The following is a 16,058-nucleotide window of genomic DNA, read 5'->3' as shown; positions in this document are numbered from 1 at the left end:
TGACAAGGGTGTTTTCTTCTTTCATTATTATCTCGCAACTTTGATGACCGATTGAGCTCAAATTTTCACAGGTTGTTATTTTATGCATATGTTTATATACACCAACTGTGAAGGCTAGTCTTTGACAATTACCAATAGTGTCCACTTCCTTAAGTCGTCTTCTCTCTATAACACTAATCCTGTGATTTGTTTCTCCATAACCCTGTTAGTAAGCCCTATATTTGAATAGATTGAGGATTTATTGGTTAATTGTGATGACAAATTTTAGCACCGTGCTTAGTACATTTTTTCGATCAAAATATTTTGTCGATCCCCAAAATAATTTAATCTCTGTGTTCTACGGGAAGGGCGAGATCCGCACAATGACCAATTCTTTTATATACTCCGAAATCCACACTATTTGCTTTCATCAAGCTCCAAGTACGGTGACTTGTTAAAGATATGGTTAAATGCACGAACTAACGGAGTAACATGCAAGAGCTATTACGATGGTTATATACATGCCATATGTTGATGGTTAACACACGGCTGGGCAAAACCCGCGGTTCATACTTCATGCGAATGCGAATCCAAAGCGAATTTTGACATGGCATATGGCTGTGTTTTCGCAGCGAATGTTTTACAGTGAGTTGAACACAGTTCGACTGTTTTTTGTTTGTGGCTTCAAAATTCATATCTAATTTGGAGGAAGTATGATCCGGGCTTCAGGCTCTGTGCTAGGTTTAACATTATACTGAGTAGACTTGTACACTATTGTCCCTATTTTTACGAAACAGGTTGTAATTAAAAGAAATCCCCCTGTCCAATTATGTTCAATGTTTAATTGGAAATATTAACTGGTTAAATGAACGTTCTTGTGACCATGCAGTTCACCGACAGTCAACTTGAAGGTATCTGTGTTTTAGGTAAACTGTGTTCTAACATGGTTAGACGGTCACTACGCAATCGGTGGTATATTTCCACCCAAACGGACGTTGTTTTTCGGCCTTAAGACCTCTCACTGATCTTTAAGCCTTATGAACGTAGGTCGTAATTAGGTTGTATGTTGCCTGTAATAATCGCGATTCCGCCACAATAATGAAGGGCACACCTCATGCGGGACAACAATTGGTTCTGATTGAACCTGTACAGATTGCGGGTTGGGATTTAGTTGTCATGGATACCACTTTCAACAAACGAGCGAGACGTGATTCGTTTGGAATCGTCACAAGATCGATCGTCGTTAGACTAGACTGGTGGACAAGTAGTTAATAGTTTGCTGCGGTGATGTCGAGTCGAGGGTGGTGGCGGCGTAAGTCGGGTCTCTACGATTGAACACTGCTCTCGCGAGATCACTGCTCACGTGAACAAAACTGCTGGCTGCCGACTACTACATGTACTCATTTAAATGAGACTGCACGGCGGCGCAGGCCGGCTGTCTCGCGAAATTACCACCAGTGTCGCCAGTGTCGAGGAGAGAGTCGGAACGCTTTCATCGCCTAAAAACATTTAACGACTTGTGTGCAAGTCTATCGTCAGACCGAATCGTGTTCAAGTTGACACTGCAATTCATAAAAAATGTCTCAGACCAGGATGCACTATTTAGGAAACATAATTTTGCTTTTCGTTTCAGCCGTTATTTTGCATATTTCCTTGGCCATTGTTTGCTATGCCTTGCCTCTGAGTGGAGAAATGTGTTCAGCAATAATCCCAAACACTGAAGGAGAAACTAAGACCATTCTCCAGAAGAAAACAGTCTTGGCCTTCAGATCGAATTGTCGACAACCCGAGAAATACAGTGAGTTATGTGTTGATAAACCTCATGCGTTTATTCACAATTATTTTCTGAAGATTCTAGGCTCATGCCCTGTTGAAAAACTTGCTTTATTTGCTTGGTGTGGTTAACTTAAAAGCTATACAATTGTTTTTTTTAACCGTTCGGTGTATTATTCATAAATGTTGTTGTTAACATTAGAATCAGTCTGTGAAATTTTAATTTCGCGTTAACGCTCCTTAAATTCAAACTTGTGTGGCCTAGAAGTGGTTTTTCCATTACCGTAGTATGGAATGGTTTGCGGTACCACCATGTAATGACTATCTCTAATTGAGTTGGGGTGGCTCTGAAAAGAACCGATGGTTTCAAATCGAAGTTTCGATCAGTGTGCTCTGGGGTGGATTTCACAAAGAGTTAAGACTAGTCTTATCTCGAATTAGGACCAGTTACTCGTCCTAACTTAGGACTATCCATGCAATTGGTATATCTCCTAGGACTAGTTCTAAGTTAGGACTAGGCCCCTAACTCTTTGTGAAATCGACCACCGGACGTCTTAGAGACTATACTTTTACTACCGATCTAGTGCTTTTTCTGCAAAAAATGAAAGGAGCAATTTATTCTTAATACGTGTATTCTCTTGCAGGATGTGAATACCTGACTGAACCATCAATCCCCCAAACCTTCAGATACATCATGGGTCCCTTAAGCATGCCCTTCAAGTTGGACTTCGAAGTGAAAAGTAAGGGAGGCATAATGATAGCTCTCTTTGAGAAAAACACAAACGAGTCCATCTTTGCAGAAATAAGTAAGTAAAAGCCCCCAACTCATTTTTATACCGTAATCGATCCCGTTTTTATCTACACCTATACGGTATGTGATACCACAGCTGTAATTTATTCCTTTCTGATCTGAAATAAAGGCACTGTGGTCACTATTGGTAATTACTCAAAATAATTGTTAGCATAAACAACTTACTTTGTAACGAGCAATGGGGAGCTGTTGGTAGTATAAAACACTGTGACAAACGGCTACCTCTGAGGTATATTATAGTTTTTGAAAAAGAAGTAATTTCTCACTAAAATATTTCAATTGATCTGAGAGCTCAGCTCAGGTCAAGCGTCTGAAAGCACACAACTTGTGCGACAACTTGTGTCAACTTGTGGTCACACGAAGTTGTGTGCTTTCAGATGCTTGATTTTGAGACCTCAAATTCTAAATCTGAGTTCTCGAAATGCAGTGTACTTCGGGTAGACTGAATTCGTGGAAATTACCTCTTTCTCGAAAACGACGTCACTTCAGAGGGAGCTATTTCTCACAATGTCTTATACTGCCAGCCTCTCCCCATTACTCGTAATCAAGAAAGGATTTATGATAATAATTATTTTGAGTAATTACCAATAGTGTACACTGCCTTTAAGTACCTTGTTTGGTAGATACTTGCGCTATATAAGACTTCAATGTTATTAACATAAATTAAACATTGTTGTTTTTGCAGACATTGGCGGATGGGGTGGTGACAAGTCGGTTATCAGAGCCTGTTATTCATATATTTGCAAAGATCTGTTCGGTGAATACAATGAGCCCGCCGGTAGGTCTACCGTCGATGAGTTTGAATTCCGCCCTTTCTGGATCGAGTACACAGAGGGCGTGGTTAGTGTCGGCAAAGGAGGGCAGCAGACGGCTTTCTCTAAGTGGGATGCCGGGGCGTATTATGGGCGTGTCACTTCAGAGGTATATATTGGAATATCGGCTGCGCTTTTTTATGCCGATTCTTGGGTATTTAACACACCGTATATTTGTAAATAGATGCAAAACAACTGATTAAGCCCGGTTAATACTTCTCTGATGGTGCGAGTACGATGCGAGGTTTGACCAAGGTAAAGATGTTGTATTGTATACATTGGGATACACCAAATGTGAGAACACTGGTGGTCTTTGGGGGGTCTTGGACATCTATTACCAAACGTATCAGACCCCTTTATTTTGTCAAATGCGTATACATTCTGATCAGGCCAGTGCATTATTTGTTGTTATTCATAGCTGCCGTTTGTATGGATGTGGTACAGTTAGATAGGCCTACTCTATTTCATGAATTATTACTTTCTAAAACCTAAACAAAAACTCTTTTGTGAATCGTTTAAGTTAGATAGGCCTACTCTATTTCATGAATTATTAATTTCTAAAACCTAAACAAAAACTCTTTTGTGAATCGTTTAAGAAAACAAATAATAATTATAACCAGTTAGTTTCTCCTGGTTTCTAACTTGACGTCGCCCTGGCTGCCGGCGCTTCCCATGTTGTATCAGCAATAAAGGCTGTATGGCTACCCCCAAAAAATATATAGTATACCTTCACTTTAAATATAACAAGACATGTGAAAACAAATCTGTTGTACTCATTTAATGGCAGGAATAAAACTAGGTTGGATACTTTGTTACTTCAAGTAAGTGGATGTTGACTTTAAACCAAATACAACAATACACATTTTGTGAATATGAAGTTAAGCAATGTTAAGCAATGTGTTCATGTTTTATAAAATGAAAATGGGAAACAAAAACTAGTGCGTGAAACAAGAGTGTGCGTCTCATTGTGACGTCAGAACCTCAACTAGCGCCCTCACCGATGTCAGTGGAAGACGTCTCACTGGCTAATAGTTGCACGTGACGCGTGACGCGTGCCGCTCATATCTCAGCTTTACGGCGGGGCTTATCAACATTCCAAATGGTTTGTGACGTCACATTGGCGGGAATGTTGACTTATGTTGCTCTGGTGCACGCGGTCTTAATGTTTACGACCATCCTACAACACAGAAATACAAACACACCACTCACAGGTTTACGTGAAAACACTAGTGCTTTTTGGAGCTTTCCCAGCGATTTGAACTGAGATAAACGATTTGCGAATCAGTCATTGTGAAAATCAAGAAGCGATTTTTGAAGAACCAGACGTTTTTTGGAACATTTCCGAGTGAGTATTTTATCCAATATATCTTAACATGCTTGTTTTTTTTTTTTTTTTTTTTTTTTTTTTTGGCGATATCTTGTTTCCCTTCACGAAATCAGACCTTGTGTGGTTGGATGACTTTAGGATAAACTTTTTATAGTGCATTATTAATTTTATCAACTGTTTGTGTTTCAGTGTATACATACTGTTTCATGACTTGATTTTTGAGAGCCCTATAAGAATGCTATACTCCTTGAATGATTCTCCATGTACATTTAATACATTTGTAAGTCGTGAACATCGGGGTAGCCTACTTGATCACAACTATGAAATAACAAATTGGTATAATAACAATCAATTTCCACGGGGCTGGATAAATAATCACAAAAACAAGACAAGATTTAGGCATAGAGTGAAGCAAGAGCTTTGTTCCCGTACCTTTGGAAAGACACTACAACAAGCAAACAAACAAAAAACAAACACACCAACGGAACAACAACACTGACAACTTAAGAACAAGTAGGAACCAATTTAAGACAAGACATCATCTAGAAATATGTACTAACAGCAATGTTCATATAATATTTGTTCGTTTTAGAAATGTGCAGGCCTAAAATCATAGCATTGGTTGAACTGTTGCATTTTGGTAAAAATCCTTTAGTGTGAACACATTTATAACTAGACCATCTTGTATAAATATTGTTTTACTCTGGAAAAAAAAATTAAAACACTGAATTAAAGCAACCTAGAGAGGCCGAAACACACTCAGATTTACATAAAAATAATATGGTAAAAGGCTACTGTAGGGCCTACATAGTACATACCATAAAAACCATAACATCGAACAAACGTACAATTAAAATATCATCACCAAAAAGGCCAAAAGAAGCCAAATCAAAGAAAAAGCAAAATCGTTTCAAAATTCTGACAAGACTAGTAGTGAATAGCATATCTTCTGGTTTCTTTCTAGATCTTAGTTTGTATCTTAGTTATTCACATTCCAATAGGCCGTATAATAAACACATGTTTTGTTGGTTTCTTTTTATTCTCCTTATTGTAGTATTCGAAGATGAATGTTATGAATGTTCATTTAGACTTCCCTAGGAAAAGGGAAAGTTGTGTGGATTGCGGCGGCCAGGTTAGTTGAGTTTTAATCGATACAACTTCAGAAGCTATTGTGATGACGTTACATAAAAGCAGTGACTTTACCTGAATTTACATATCATATTTTGATTTGGCTCTTTTCAGAGCAATCACTCCATCAAAGTAGAACTATGACATGGTTTATGCGTTTAAAGAATTTTTGGGTTTGTAATTATTGTTTCTCTTAAAGGGAAGGTACACTATTGGTAATTTTCAAAGACCAGTGTTCTCCCCAGGTGCATCTCAACATAACCATAAAATAACAAGCCTGTGGAAATTTTCGCTCAATTGGTCATCGGAGTTGGGAGAAAATGATGAAAGAAAAAACACCCTTGTCGGACGAATTTATGTGCTTTCAGATAGGAAACAAAGAGCTAGAAGTCTTTTATTATTTTAGTGAGAAATTAACTCTATTTCAAAATCTATGCTTCTTCAGAGTGAGTCGTTTCCAACAATGTTTTATACTGTCAACAGCTCTCCAATGCTCATTACCAAGTCAGTGTTTAAGTTAATATTTGTTTTGAGCAACTACCAAACGTGTACCTTCCCTTCAAGATTGGCTTAATCTGACATCCTGGTACTCTCTTTATTTTGGTTTACACGTAATAACTATTTCGCCTCCATTCTCTTTGCTTATTATTTTGCTTATAATATCTTGTATGTTATATCTTTAGAAGGGTAGAGTTTGAAATAAATGTTGAATTGAATTGAATTGAATTGAATTGAAATACGCCCTTGAGACATAAGAGCATTTTGAAAGAGGAACAGACACTGAGGTATTTATAACTATCTGTACAACTTAACAACAGGTATGGAATATACGGAGAGAGATGGGTTTCTTCGGGGAAGAAACGTGCGTTGATTGTCATGAAAAAGCAGGGACATGTCCGGTAAGCTATTGTTGCAACAGTTGCATACTTCGTTGGACAATTTAATAAGGTTGACGTCGCTTTCACTGAGTCTCATTCTCAAAAATATTTAATCACCACTAAGCATTTCAAACGATGCAAGATAATGTTTAGTAAAATATATACACCGACCATTACCCGGATGGGATTTGAACACACGACCTTTGTAATTCAAAAGCAGTGTGTTACCAACTAGACCACCGAGATTGCCCGGTAGCTATAGAGGAAAAATTAAAGGAACGCGTTGCATTGGATCGGACGAGTTGGTCTATAAAAAGCGTTTGAAACCGTTTGTTATGAAATGTATATGGTTAGAAAGATGTTTTAAAAGTAGAATATAATGAGCCACACAAGTATCACTCAAAATTGCACGGTTTTCTTTTTACGTCGCGAACTATCACGGTCGGCCTTTTATGGGAGTCAAAATGTTGACTCCCATAAATGGCCGACCTCGTTAGTCGACGAGGTAAAAAGAAAACCACGCAATTTCGAGGCATATTTGTGTAGATCAAATTGTAATCAACTTTTACATCATCTTTCTAACCATATGAATTTTAACAAACGGTCACAAAACGCTTTTCAAAGACTAACTCGACCGATTCAAGGCAACGTGTTCCTTTAATAATGATTAATCCCCGATGCAAATTACTATCTACTAAAACAAAGTCATTTTGAAGAGACGCAAATCTGCTTCGGTCTTATTGGATGGAATTATTATTGTAGTGCCGTTTTTGAGATAATTTTCTTTCTTGAAAATCGAGGCATTCAAAAAAATATCTTATCTGTAAAATCATTTTAAAATCTCATCGGCTAATTGATATACTGATATATTTTTGGATCGTCATTCTTACGTAAGAACACCTGTTTCTGTCTTGTTTTTCAATACAGCACTGGCTTCATCTGTACACGTACCTCGAGCCTCATACTCCGATGCCCTTATCCAACCATGGAATACAGTAAGTACACAGATTATTAAGACAGTGCACTGTCTTAATAATCACTCGAAATTGATCAAGTACAAATTTATGAATTTCCTCGCCTTTTCTGTTTATTTGTAAATGTTAATTATTGTTGTCTTTAAATTATGCTTATACTTGTATTCTCCATATATACACATGAAGAAAAAAAGTTTCATGCTTGTCATCGTGACGATAAAATATTTTGAGAGAAAAAAAATTCATTTGAGATTTTGGGATTATGGGTGGCTAATTCTTTTTAATCAAATCAGTTGAAAATCCATCAAGAAATAATTTGTTTCTTATTTACTTTTATCAGGAGGACATCTCTCCGTTTTCACCTTAAACATCATTATCCGTCGGAGATACATTCCGACCTTATGGTTGAGACACCATGGTCTGCTGAAACACCTCAATCGCCATCAGCGACCCTGAGAAGCAAGTTTGAATACAGATGCCAATTTGCTCCGGTGTGGAGTTCAACAAGAGCATCGCTTCCTTCGAAGTCCTCTAGACTAGAAGGCAAGATCACCCCTTACCAAATCGTAATTCAACATCAGTTACAGACAACGCCCTCAGTATCCAACCTACAATCGGATAGATGTCAGCAGCAACAATATCCACACCAGCAACTGCAGCAGGAACAACATCGTGAGCAGCAGCAGCCACAACAGCAAAAACACAAACAGCAGAAACCTCAATCTCTGCAAAATAAGCTGCAACAACTTCCCGTCAACAAACCGACAACAGTTTCACTAGAAACACCACAAGAAGCAAAAGCACCCGAAGGGAATAAAACAGAAGCAAAATCTGCACCTGCAACAATAGCGTCAATTGTGCTGGCATCGAGAAGATCAGTCCACGCACAAACGCAGTCTGCTACTGCAATATTGACACAAACCAAAGGAAAGGTATCTCAAACTGGTGATGCAGCAGCAACAGCAGCACCAACATCTATTGTGCCAAAAGCAGTTGCACCAGCAGCAGCAGCAATAGAGACAGGATCAACTGGTGAAGCAGCTGCAACAGTAGCACCAACAGCATCTGCTGTGACAAATGAAGTTGCACCAGCAGCAGAAGAGACAGGATCAACTGGTAAAGCAGCTGCAACAGTAGCACCAACAGCAGCTGCTGTGCCAAAAGTAGCTGTACCAGCAGCAGCAATAGCGACAGGATCAACTGGTAAAGCAGCACCAACAGCAGCTGTCGCTCCGAAAGAAGTAGCACCATCAATCCAACACAAAATCCAGTCTGCTACTACAACATCGACAGCAACCAAAGGAAAAGTATCTCAATCACCACCAACAGCAACAGGATCAGCTGGTGAAGCAGCACCAACAGCAGCACAAGAAGTAGCTTCTGTTCCGAAAGCAGTTGCACCAGCAGCAGTAGAGAAAGCTGGTAAAATAGCAGCAACAGCAGCTTCCGTTCTGAAGGTAGTAGCATCATTAGGCCAACAACAATCGACAACCAAAGGCAAGACACCAAGAGCACAAGCGTCGGCTTTTTCATTAGCACCAACAAGTTGTACGATTGCAACAACAACGTCATTATTTTCAAGACCACCATCTAAAGTGACAAAAACTGCAGCCCCAGAGTCTAAGTCTGCAAATCCGGTACACCAACCAAAAGTAGAGACACCAAAACCACAACCATCTGCAGCAGCATTGCCAGCAGGAGCCCAAGCAGCCTCAACAACATCCTCTCAGGCAAGTTCTGCAAGTCAACAACAATCACCAAAGCAGCCCAAACAACTTCTCAGTCCTGTGACCCAAGCTTTAGATAACTACTTGCAAGGAATAAGTATTCCATCCATTGAGCTGTCTGATCTTAAAGATGGACTATAATGGTACTCCTACATTAAAATCACTATCAGAACTTGTTTATGTTGTGTTCAGCTATCAATTCATTGTTGTGGTCATGTTTTTCTCCAAATAATTTTGCTACAATTTGACCGAAAAAATTTGACCTCGATTCTTCGATTTTGAAATTTCCCGCCCTGTACTGGTTCCCGGCTATTAAACCAACACTGAAATCCAAGCGGATTTGTAAACCAGCGGACGTCATGAACGCGGTCAAAAAATGGTGATGTCATACCCATGAAGCAACGAGAGTAAACAAAGATTACGCCATGTTACTCCGTGTGTTGTGTATGCGTTTTCATCCACACTATAGGCGTGCGTGTGTGCTACGAAGCTTTTTGTTTCTAATGTATCAGCTATAAATACTGCCGACTATTTGGTTGTTTGTGGATGCACTAGAAGTTTCAAAGTTTGTGTAAGAAGCCTGGATCGATTCCGAAATTTAAACCTCTAAGCACTGAGAGAATTCAGGGGGATCTTCTACAACCAGGCCCCAGCCAGTGCTGCTTGTGCATGCTACGACGTCGGCGGGGTCCCTCTGCCGTGGCCCTGGTCGCAAGTGGCCGTGGAACAGCAAAAGAATCAAGTGGCATTACAGAAAAGAGAGGGAGAAAAGCCTGGTAAGTACTTGTTAATAATTTTTACAAATCTACTACTGAGAAACTATCTCCATTATTAATTCAGGCCCAATACATGTACATGTAATTGTAATAAGAAAAATAGTAAACAATCTCTAGTTTCTACCCTTTTCATGCAAGGAACAATCATCTTGTTGTCAAATGACACGATGTCATGCTCTGAATCTGACCCGACTACCATAAAATAGCTACATAGTGTATTGACTCTGTTGAGTGATGAATCCATGTAGCCACCCAAGAGCTTTAGGCATGTTTATGCCCTGGTTTACACTTTCTGGCATGTTCATGCTCAACCATGTGTGAACACTATATTAATCCATTTAAAAAGTTGATTGTTACAGTTAACAGTTTATTGGCCTCTGACATGTATTTTTATTGGTCTATACTGGATTGCTGGACATGTATTTATATTGGTCGATACTGGATTGCTGGACATTGTTTTTGCCAAAGCTGCCTAAGAATGGTTCGCTTTTTTTTTTTAAGGCACAGCTCAAAAATATGTTCAAACTCCCATCCATATAATTGCCCATCCATGGTCATTCAGAATTTTTCCCTCCTAATTCAAGAATTACCAATTCCAGAGAAGTTTAGTCTGAAGTTTTCCTATAGCTGTGTTAATTGGCTTGGCACGGTTAATTATGGAGTGTTTACTATATTTGCATTTGTAAAATAAGGCCAGTTCTTTTTCAGCACTAGTTTTTTTATTTATTTATTTATTTTTTGTTTTTATATTTTTTTGTACAGAAATAACTCGCAGCTCTACACTACAATGAGAATGCAGGACGAAGACAATGCAGTACGGAGACATGCTAGCCAGAACTAGAAATGGAGACCTAAGATTCTTAATAGCACTTTAGGTAAGTAGTAGGCCTATGCATGCAAATTTTCAGAGGATCAGATGATTTCTTCATTTTTAGTTTTTCAGCTGCCCCTTTGAAAACTGTTCACGGTGGAGGGGGGGGGGAGGGGATGGGGTGTTGAATCGCAAGAACAACCCCCCCCCCCCCACCCGATCTGTACCTGAACAGTTTTGTACTAGGTGTAGATCTGGGGGAGGGGGTGGTTGGAGGTCATGTTTTCTATCTGACATAAAGAAAACCTGCCCCCTTGGTTTTGTTGCATGTGGACTCCTTTTGTACTGGTTTTGCGTTAACTCCTGTAAGGTTCTTTTTAAAACTACGCCAACTCAAAGAGAGATTGTCAGTACATGGTGTTACGTCAAACCTTCCGAGATTGTATTTCTGCCTTGTAAATTTTCAAGAAATCCAACATAACGATTATTTGGTTTTGTTTTTTATTTTTCATTAAACAGATACGCATAGAATGCATGCACAATGCACTTGTTCATTGTCAGCAGGGTGACAAGACATGAAAACAACTCCATCCACAGCTGATGTGTAACCCCCGTGTCATTGACATCAACCTTCACCAACCGGAAAAGGATGCAACAGCTTTTTTTTTTTGGGGGGGGGGTGGGGGTTCAAAGGTAGTGGGTTCAACTTTGTTTGAAGAAAGAATGACCTGTGCCCAATTTCATGGATCTGTTCACCACCAAAATGTGCGCTATGATCACGGTTCTCTGCTTACGTCCAAAGGCTAAATTTCTGCGCTTAATACTTTGTAAGCGTAGAATGCCTGGTATAAACCAAGTATGCACCCATGACCCGCAAAAGGCAAAATTTGCTGGTAACCTGTGAAACACGCTTGACGCAAGCACAGAATTTCCTGCTTCCGCAAGTGTCGATTCTTTGTTTACAGTAAGCAGATCCATGAAATTGGGCCCTAGCTTGTACACATTGATGTGGGTTTTTATTTTATTTTTTATATATATATTTTTTTTTGGGGGGGGGTAACCAGGGTAGTACAATCAACTTTGTTTAAAAACAGAATGACATGGTCTGTACACAATGATTTTATTATATTCTTTTAATGTACAACCTAATTTACATATTACAAAGAGAACCACAGCTAACTAGGTACATAACATGGCTTAGGTTTTCTTTTTTTGGGGGGGAGGGGCGTTGACAGGGTTGTATAGTTAACTTTTTTTGATGATGGAATGTTCAGATGATTTCGCTATCACTAGGCAACCTTTTTTCAATTTTGATATTTTAAACTCAAAAATAAACTATTGTCGTTTGCAAATACATACAGTTTTAGTGTTGTCGTTATTATGGAGGTGTACATGGCTTCTGTTTTTTTGTTTTGTTTTTATATTTCTGCTAACCAAGTTGAATGTTGTTACCATGTTAATCATAGTGTATTGTTGACAACAGGGGACAAGTTTATTGCACATAAGTGCTAAATTAATCAATTTGAACCACACACCTAATTTTATAAGTCATAGTAATTTACATTTTGTGTCTTTCAGAGGGGTGGGTGGTTCAAATTAAATTAATCAATTTGAACCACCCACCCATCTGAAAGGAACAAAATGAAATAATATACATGTACATTTATACGTAAATTATTATGGCTTATCAAATTATTTCTCACTCCCTCTGGATCATTATAACTTGGAAAATTGTTACGACTGAAGACAAATAAACCAAAGCAAAGCTGCCTAATCCGTTGGTGGATACGAAAATCCTTCCACTGTACTGTACACGAGGGTTTGGAAACGTCCTTCGTGTTGCTGCCATCAAACATGTCAGTGGGAGCGGTTGAACGGACAAGATAGTCCTAAGCTCACCACTTGCTGATAATCATCATTGCAGTGTTTTCTGTAAAACAAAACAAAGAATTCATACAAAATTATTAACAAAAGAATTCATACAAAATTATTAACAACAGATTTGTGGGTTGCATGGTGAAGTGTTAATATTGCATGTGTGTACCTGAATTGCTTTAAAACTATACCCATGCCAGAAGGCAATCATAATCCAAAGTAGCAGTTACATACATGTACATGAGATATTTGTGTAGATGCACATGTGTCAACCACCACGCAGTTACTTGGTGGAGAAAAACAACAACATAGGTTATCTACAATATCAGTTTAAATTGATAATGTATGAATTTTGCCAACAAAGTATAAAACGCAAGACAAAAATTACCCCTCCCCTCACATTTCTACTGCCTAAGTCAGTGCATGTGTTGTTCACATACATGTATTATAACGTGAATGGAGGTAAACAATAAACCTTGTCCATCATGTTCGTTCATGTTTTAATTTAGTCAAGGATAGCCTTCAACTATTTTTGGGAGCAGAAATAAACTGATCAAACGAAGACATACCAGTCTGTCTTTAGCCGTCGATCATCAGGGTTTGGCTCATCGTCTTCGGCCTGACGATCATCGTCTCCGGGCTGGTTAACTACATGTACTCATAACACGTCTTCGGCTTCTCTCTCGTCCGGTGAGCTCCCCTTATCGCTAGAGCCCTCACTTTCCTCTGAAGTGCCTCCCTGAAATGCCTTTTCCTCATCTATACTGTGGTTTTCCCAAGACCCGCTGCCATCGGACAGTTTCGCTGTTTTTTGTGTCAAAAAAATGCAGCCTATAGTGTCCGATGTTATTCCACATTCAATGTACATGTAAAATGCACGCACACGATCGACCTGACACACTGTGTACAGAGCTTCGGTACGTGGTGTGACGTCACACACTGTGTATGAATGGTTCGTGGGTCACCGGCTTTTGCCGAAACTGAGTTTTCTGGGTCGGAGTACGCCGCGCGAATTTGTGTTTTTTTTGCATGAAGGTAAAGGTTTTATTGAATACTACTAAAATATCAGTCCTTATTTTACATTTCTTGTACAAAAATAGTAATATTGGCTATATCAATAATCTGTTATAGTCCACCTTTAAGACACCTCCGCAGGGTAAGGTTGTACTTGGGCAAGGCGCCTATGGAGGTGTGTTGATGATGTTTTATAACAACGAACCCGTAGCTGTTAAATGTGTACCAACTGGAGATAAAGACACTGTGGATAGAGAAGTTCGGATCCTATCTGTTCTCTCTGAACACGATAGTTTCCCAAACTTGCATGGAACTATAGAAGTTGGTCAGTTTAGGGCAGTAGCCATGCAGTTCATTGGCGATGAAGCATTAGCTAAGTGTCTGACATTAGGTGAGGCTCTTGAGGGGTCTAGAAGTTTGACCTTAGACCCGGCCGATTGGAGATCCATTGCCATGAACGTGGTGGATGGAATCAAACACATGCACTCCGAAGGGCTGCTACACAATGACATCAAGATGGACAATATATTGATGTCATATGACACTCAGACACATCTCTGGCGTGCATATGTTATTGATGTAGGCGTGGCTACAACAACGAATACCCCAAGAAACTATGTTCTAACAAGTGACGAGAAGAAAAAATATCGCAGGTTTCACGGCCATATTGCCCCTGAAATGGTCGATAATGCAAAGCCCCAGTCGACCCAAAGTGATATTTTTCAACTCGGATGGGTTCTCCATTTCATCGGCAAGTTGGGAGCAGTTCCCTTTCTAGAACAACTTGGTGATCAATGCAAATCACCAGATCCTTCGCAGCGACCTGAGATAACTCATATACGGTATTGCATTAAAAACAACATCTTCATTTAGTAAAACTGAAAACCAAATAAGTGTAAATGGGCTACAGTTGTACATAAGAACACTGCATCAATACTATTCTCTCAAATGTATTTTGTAGCAAGAGCTATTTACACTAAAATGGAAGATAAACCGTTCCATGGGGCAGAGAATACCCCATTGAAACACTAAAATGTAAGATAAACCGTTCCATGGGGCAGAGAATACCCCATTGAAACACTAAAATGTAAAGATGAACCGTTCCATGGGGCAGAGAATACCCCATTGAAACACTAAAATGTAAGATAAACCGTTAAATGGGGCAGAGAATACCCCATTGAAACAATAAAATGTAAGATAAACCGTTCCATGGGGCAGAGAATACCCCATTGAAACACTAAAATGTAAGATAAACCGTTCCATGGGGCAGAGAATACCCCATTGAAACAATAAAATGTAAGATAAACCGTTCCATGGGGCAGAGAATACCCCATTGAAACACTAAAATGTAAGATAAACCGTTCCATGGGGCAGAGAATACCCCATTGAAACAATAAAATGTAAGATAAACCGTTCCATGGGGCAGAGAATACCCCATTGAAACAATAAAATGTAAGATAAACCGTTCCATGGGGCAGAGAATACCCCATTGAAACAATAAAATGTAAGATAAACCGTTCCATGGGGCAGAGAATACCCCATTGAAACACTAAAATGTAAGATAAACCGTTCCATGGGGCAGAGAATACCCCATTGAAACAATAAAATGTAAGATAAACCGTTCCATGGGGCAGAGAATACCCCATTGAAACACTAAAATGTAAGATAAACCGTTCCATGGGGCAGAGAATACCCCATTGTTACACTTAAAATAGATGCTGCTTTTGTACTATTGCATTTTGGATATTAATATAAAAGGATTCAATGCAAACAATTGCAATGTTCGATTAAAAGCAAACCTTAGACAGTTCTACCGGCAATCATTTATGTTTTATTTTTCGCAGTTTTGATATCAACCATTAATGTCTCATTTCATCAACAAGTATTTCGGAACCTTCTTTGCCTGTACGGGAAAAAAATAAATAAGACGTTTTGAGAAACTTACAATCTCAAACGAGTTTGATTCATTGATATGGTATACTAAAGTATGGTTTTAATAAAAGAATGATGTTTGTTAAAGTTGTCTTTAAAACAAGGCCGATAAACAATCAAGTTCTGTACTGGTTCTTGGCCATCTTTAAATCAGGTCACGAATAAAGAAAAACAACAAATAGACGAACATGTTCCGGTTAATGTGTGCTGTTTATTTAAAGGCGCTAGGCACCACTGGTAA

General features: G+C 39.0%; 3 protein-coding genes across 3 annotated transcripts; all 3 read left to right on the top strand.

Moving 5' to 3' along the window:
- The first annotated feature begins 1,077 nt into the window (after window positions 1–1,077).
- On the top strand, window positions 1,078–3,559 carry LOC139948405 (uncharacterized). The gene is made up of 4 exons (XM_071946551.1): window positions 1,078–1,243; window positions 1,613–1,777; window positions 2,397–2,558; window positions 3,249–3,559. Exons 1-4 carry the CDS (start codon window positions 1,078–1,080, stop codon window positions 3,557–3,559), a joined length of 804 nt encoding a protein of 267 aa, XP_071802652.1.
- A 1,016-nt stretch (window positions 3,560–4,575) lies between these two features.
- LOC139948349 (uncharacterized) lies at window positions 4,576–10,185 on the top strand. Its single transcript, XM_071946489.1, has 5 exons — window positions 4,576–4,720; window positions 5,757–5,834; window positions 6,649–6,729; window positions 7,636–7,703; window positions 8,023–10,185. Exons 2-5 carry the CDS (start codon window positions 5,766–5,768, stop codon window positions 9,548–9,550), a joined length of 1,746 nt encoding a protein of 581 aa, XP_071802590.1. The 5' UTR covers window positions 4,576–4,720; window positions 5,757–5,765; the 3' UTR covers window positions 9,551–10,185.
- Window positions 10,186–14,071: 3,886 nt separating this feature from the next.
- LOC139948404 (serine/threonine-protein kinase H1 homolog) lies at window positions 14,072–14,758 on the top strand. The gene has a single exon (XM_071946550.1). The coding sequence runs from the start codon at window positions 14,072–14,074 to the stop codon at window positions 14,756–14,758; it is 687 nt and encodes a 228-aa protein (XP_071802651.1).
- Window positions 14,759–16,058: the final 1,300 nt, after the last annotated feature.

Source organism: Asterias amurensis, chromosome 15, assembly GCF_032118995.1.
Source record: "Asterias amurensis chromosome 15, ASM3211899v1".
NCBI lineage: Eukaryota > Metazoa > Echinodermata > Asteroidea > Forcipulatida > Asteriidae > Asterias > Asterias amurensis.
This window is presented reverse-complemented; position numbering and strand designations above follow the sequence as displayed.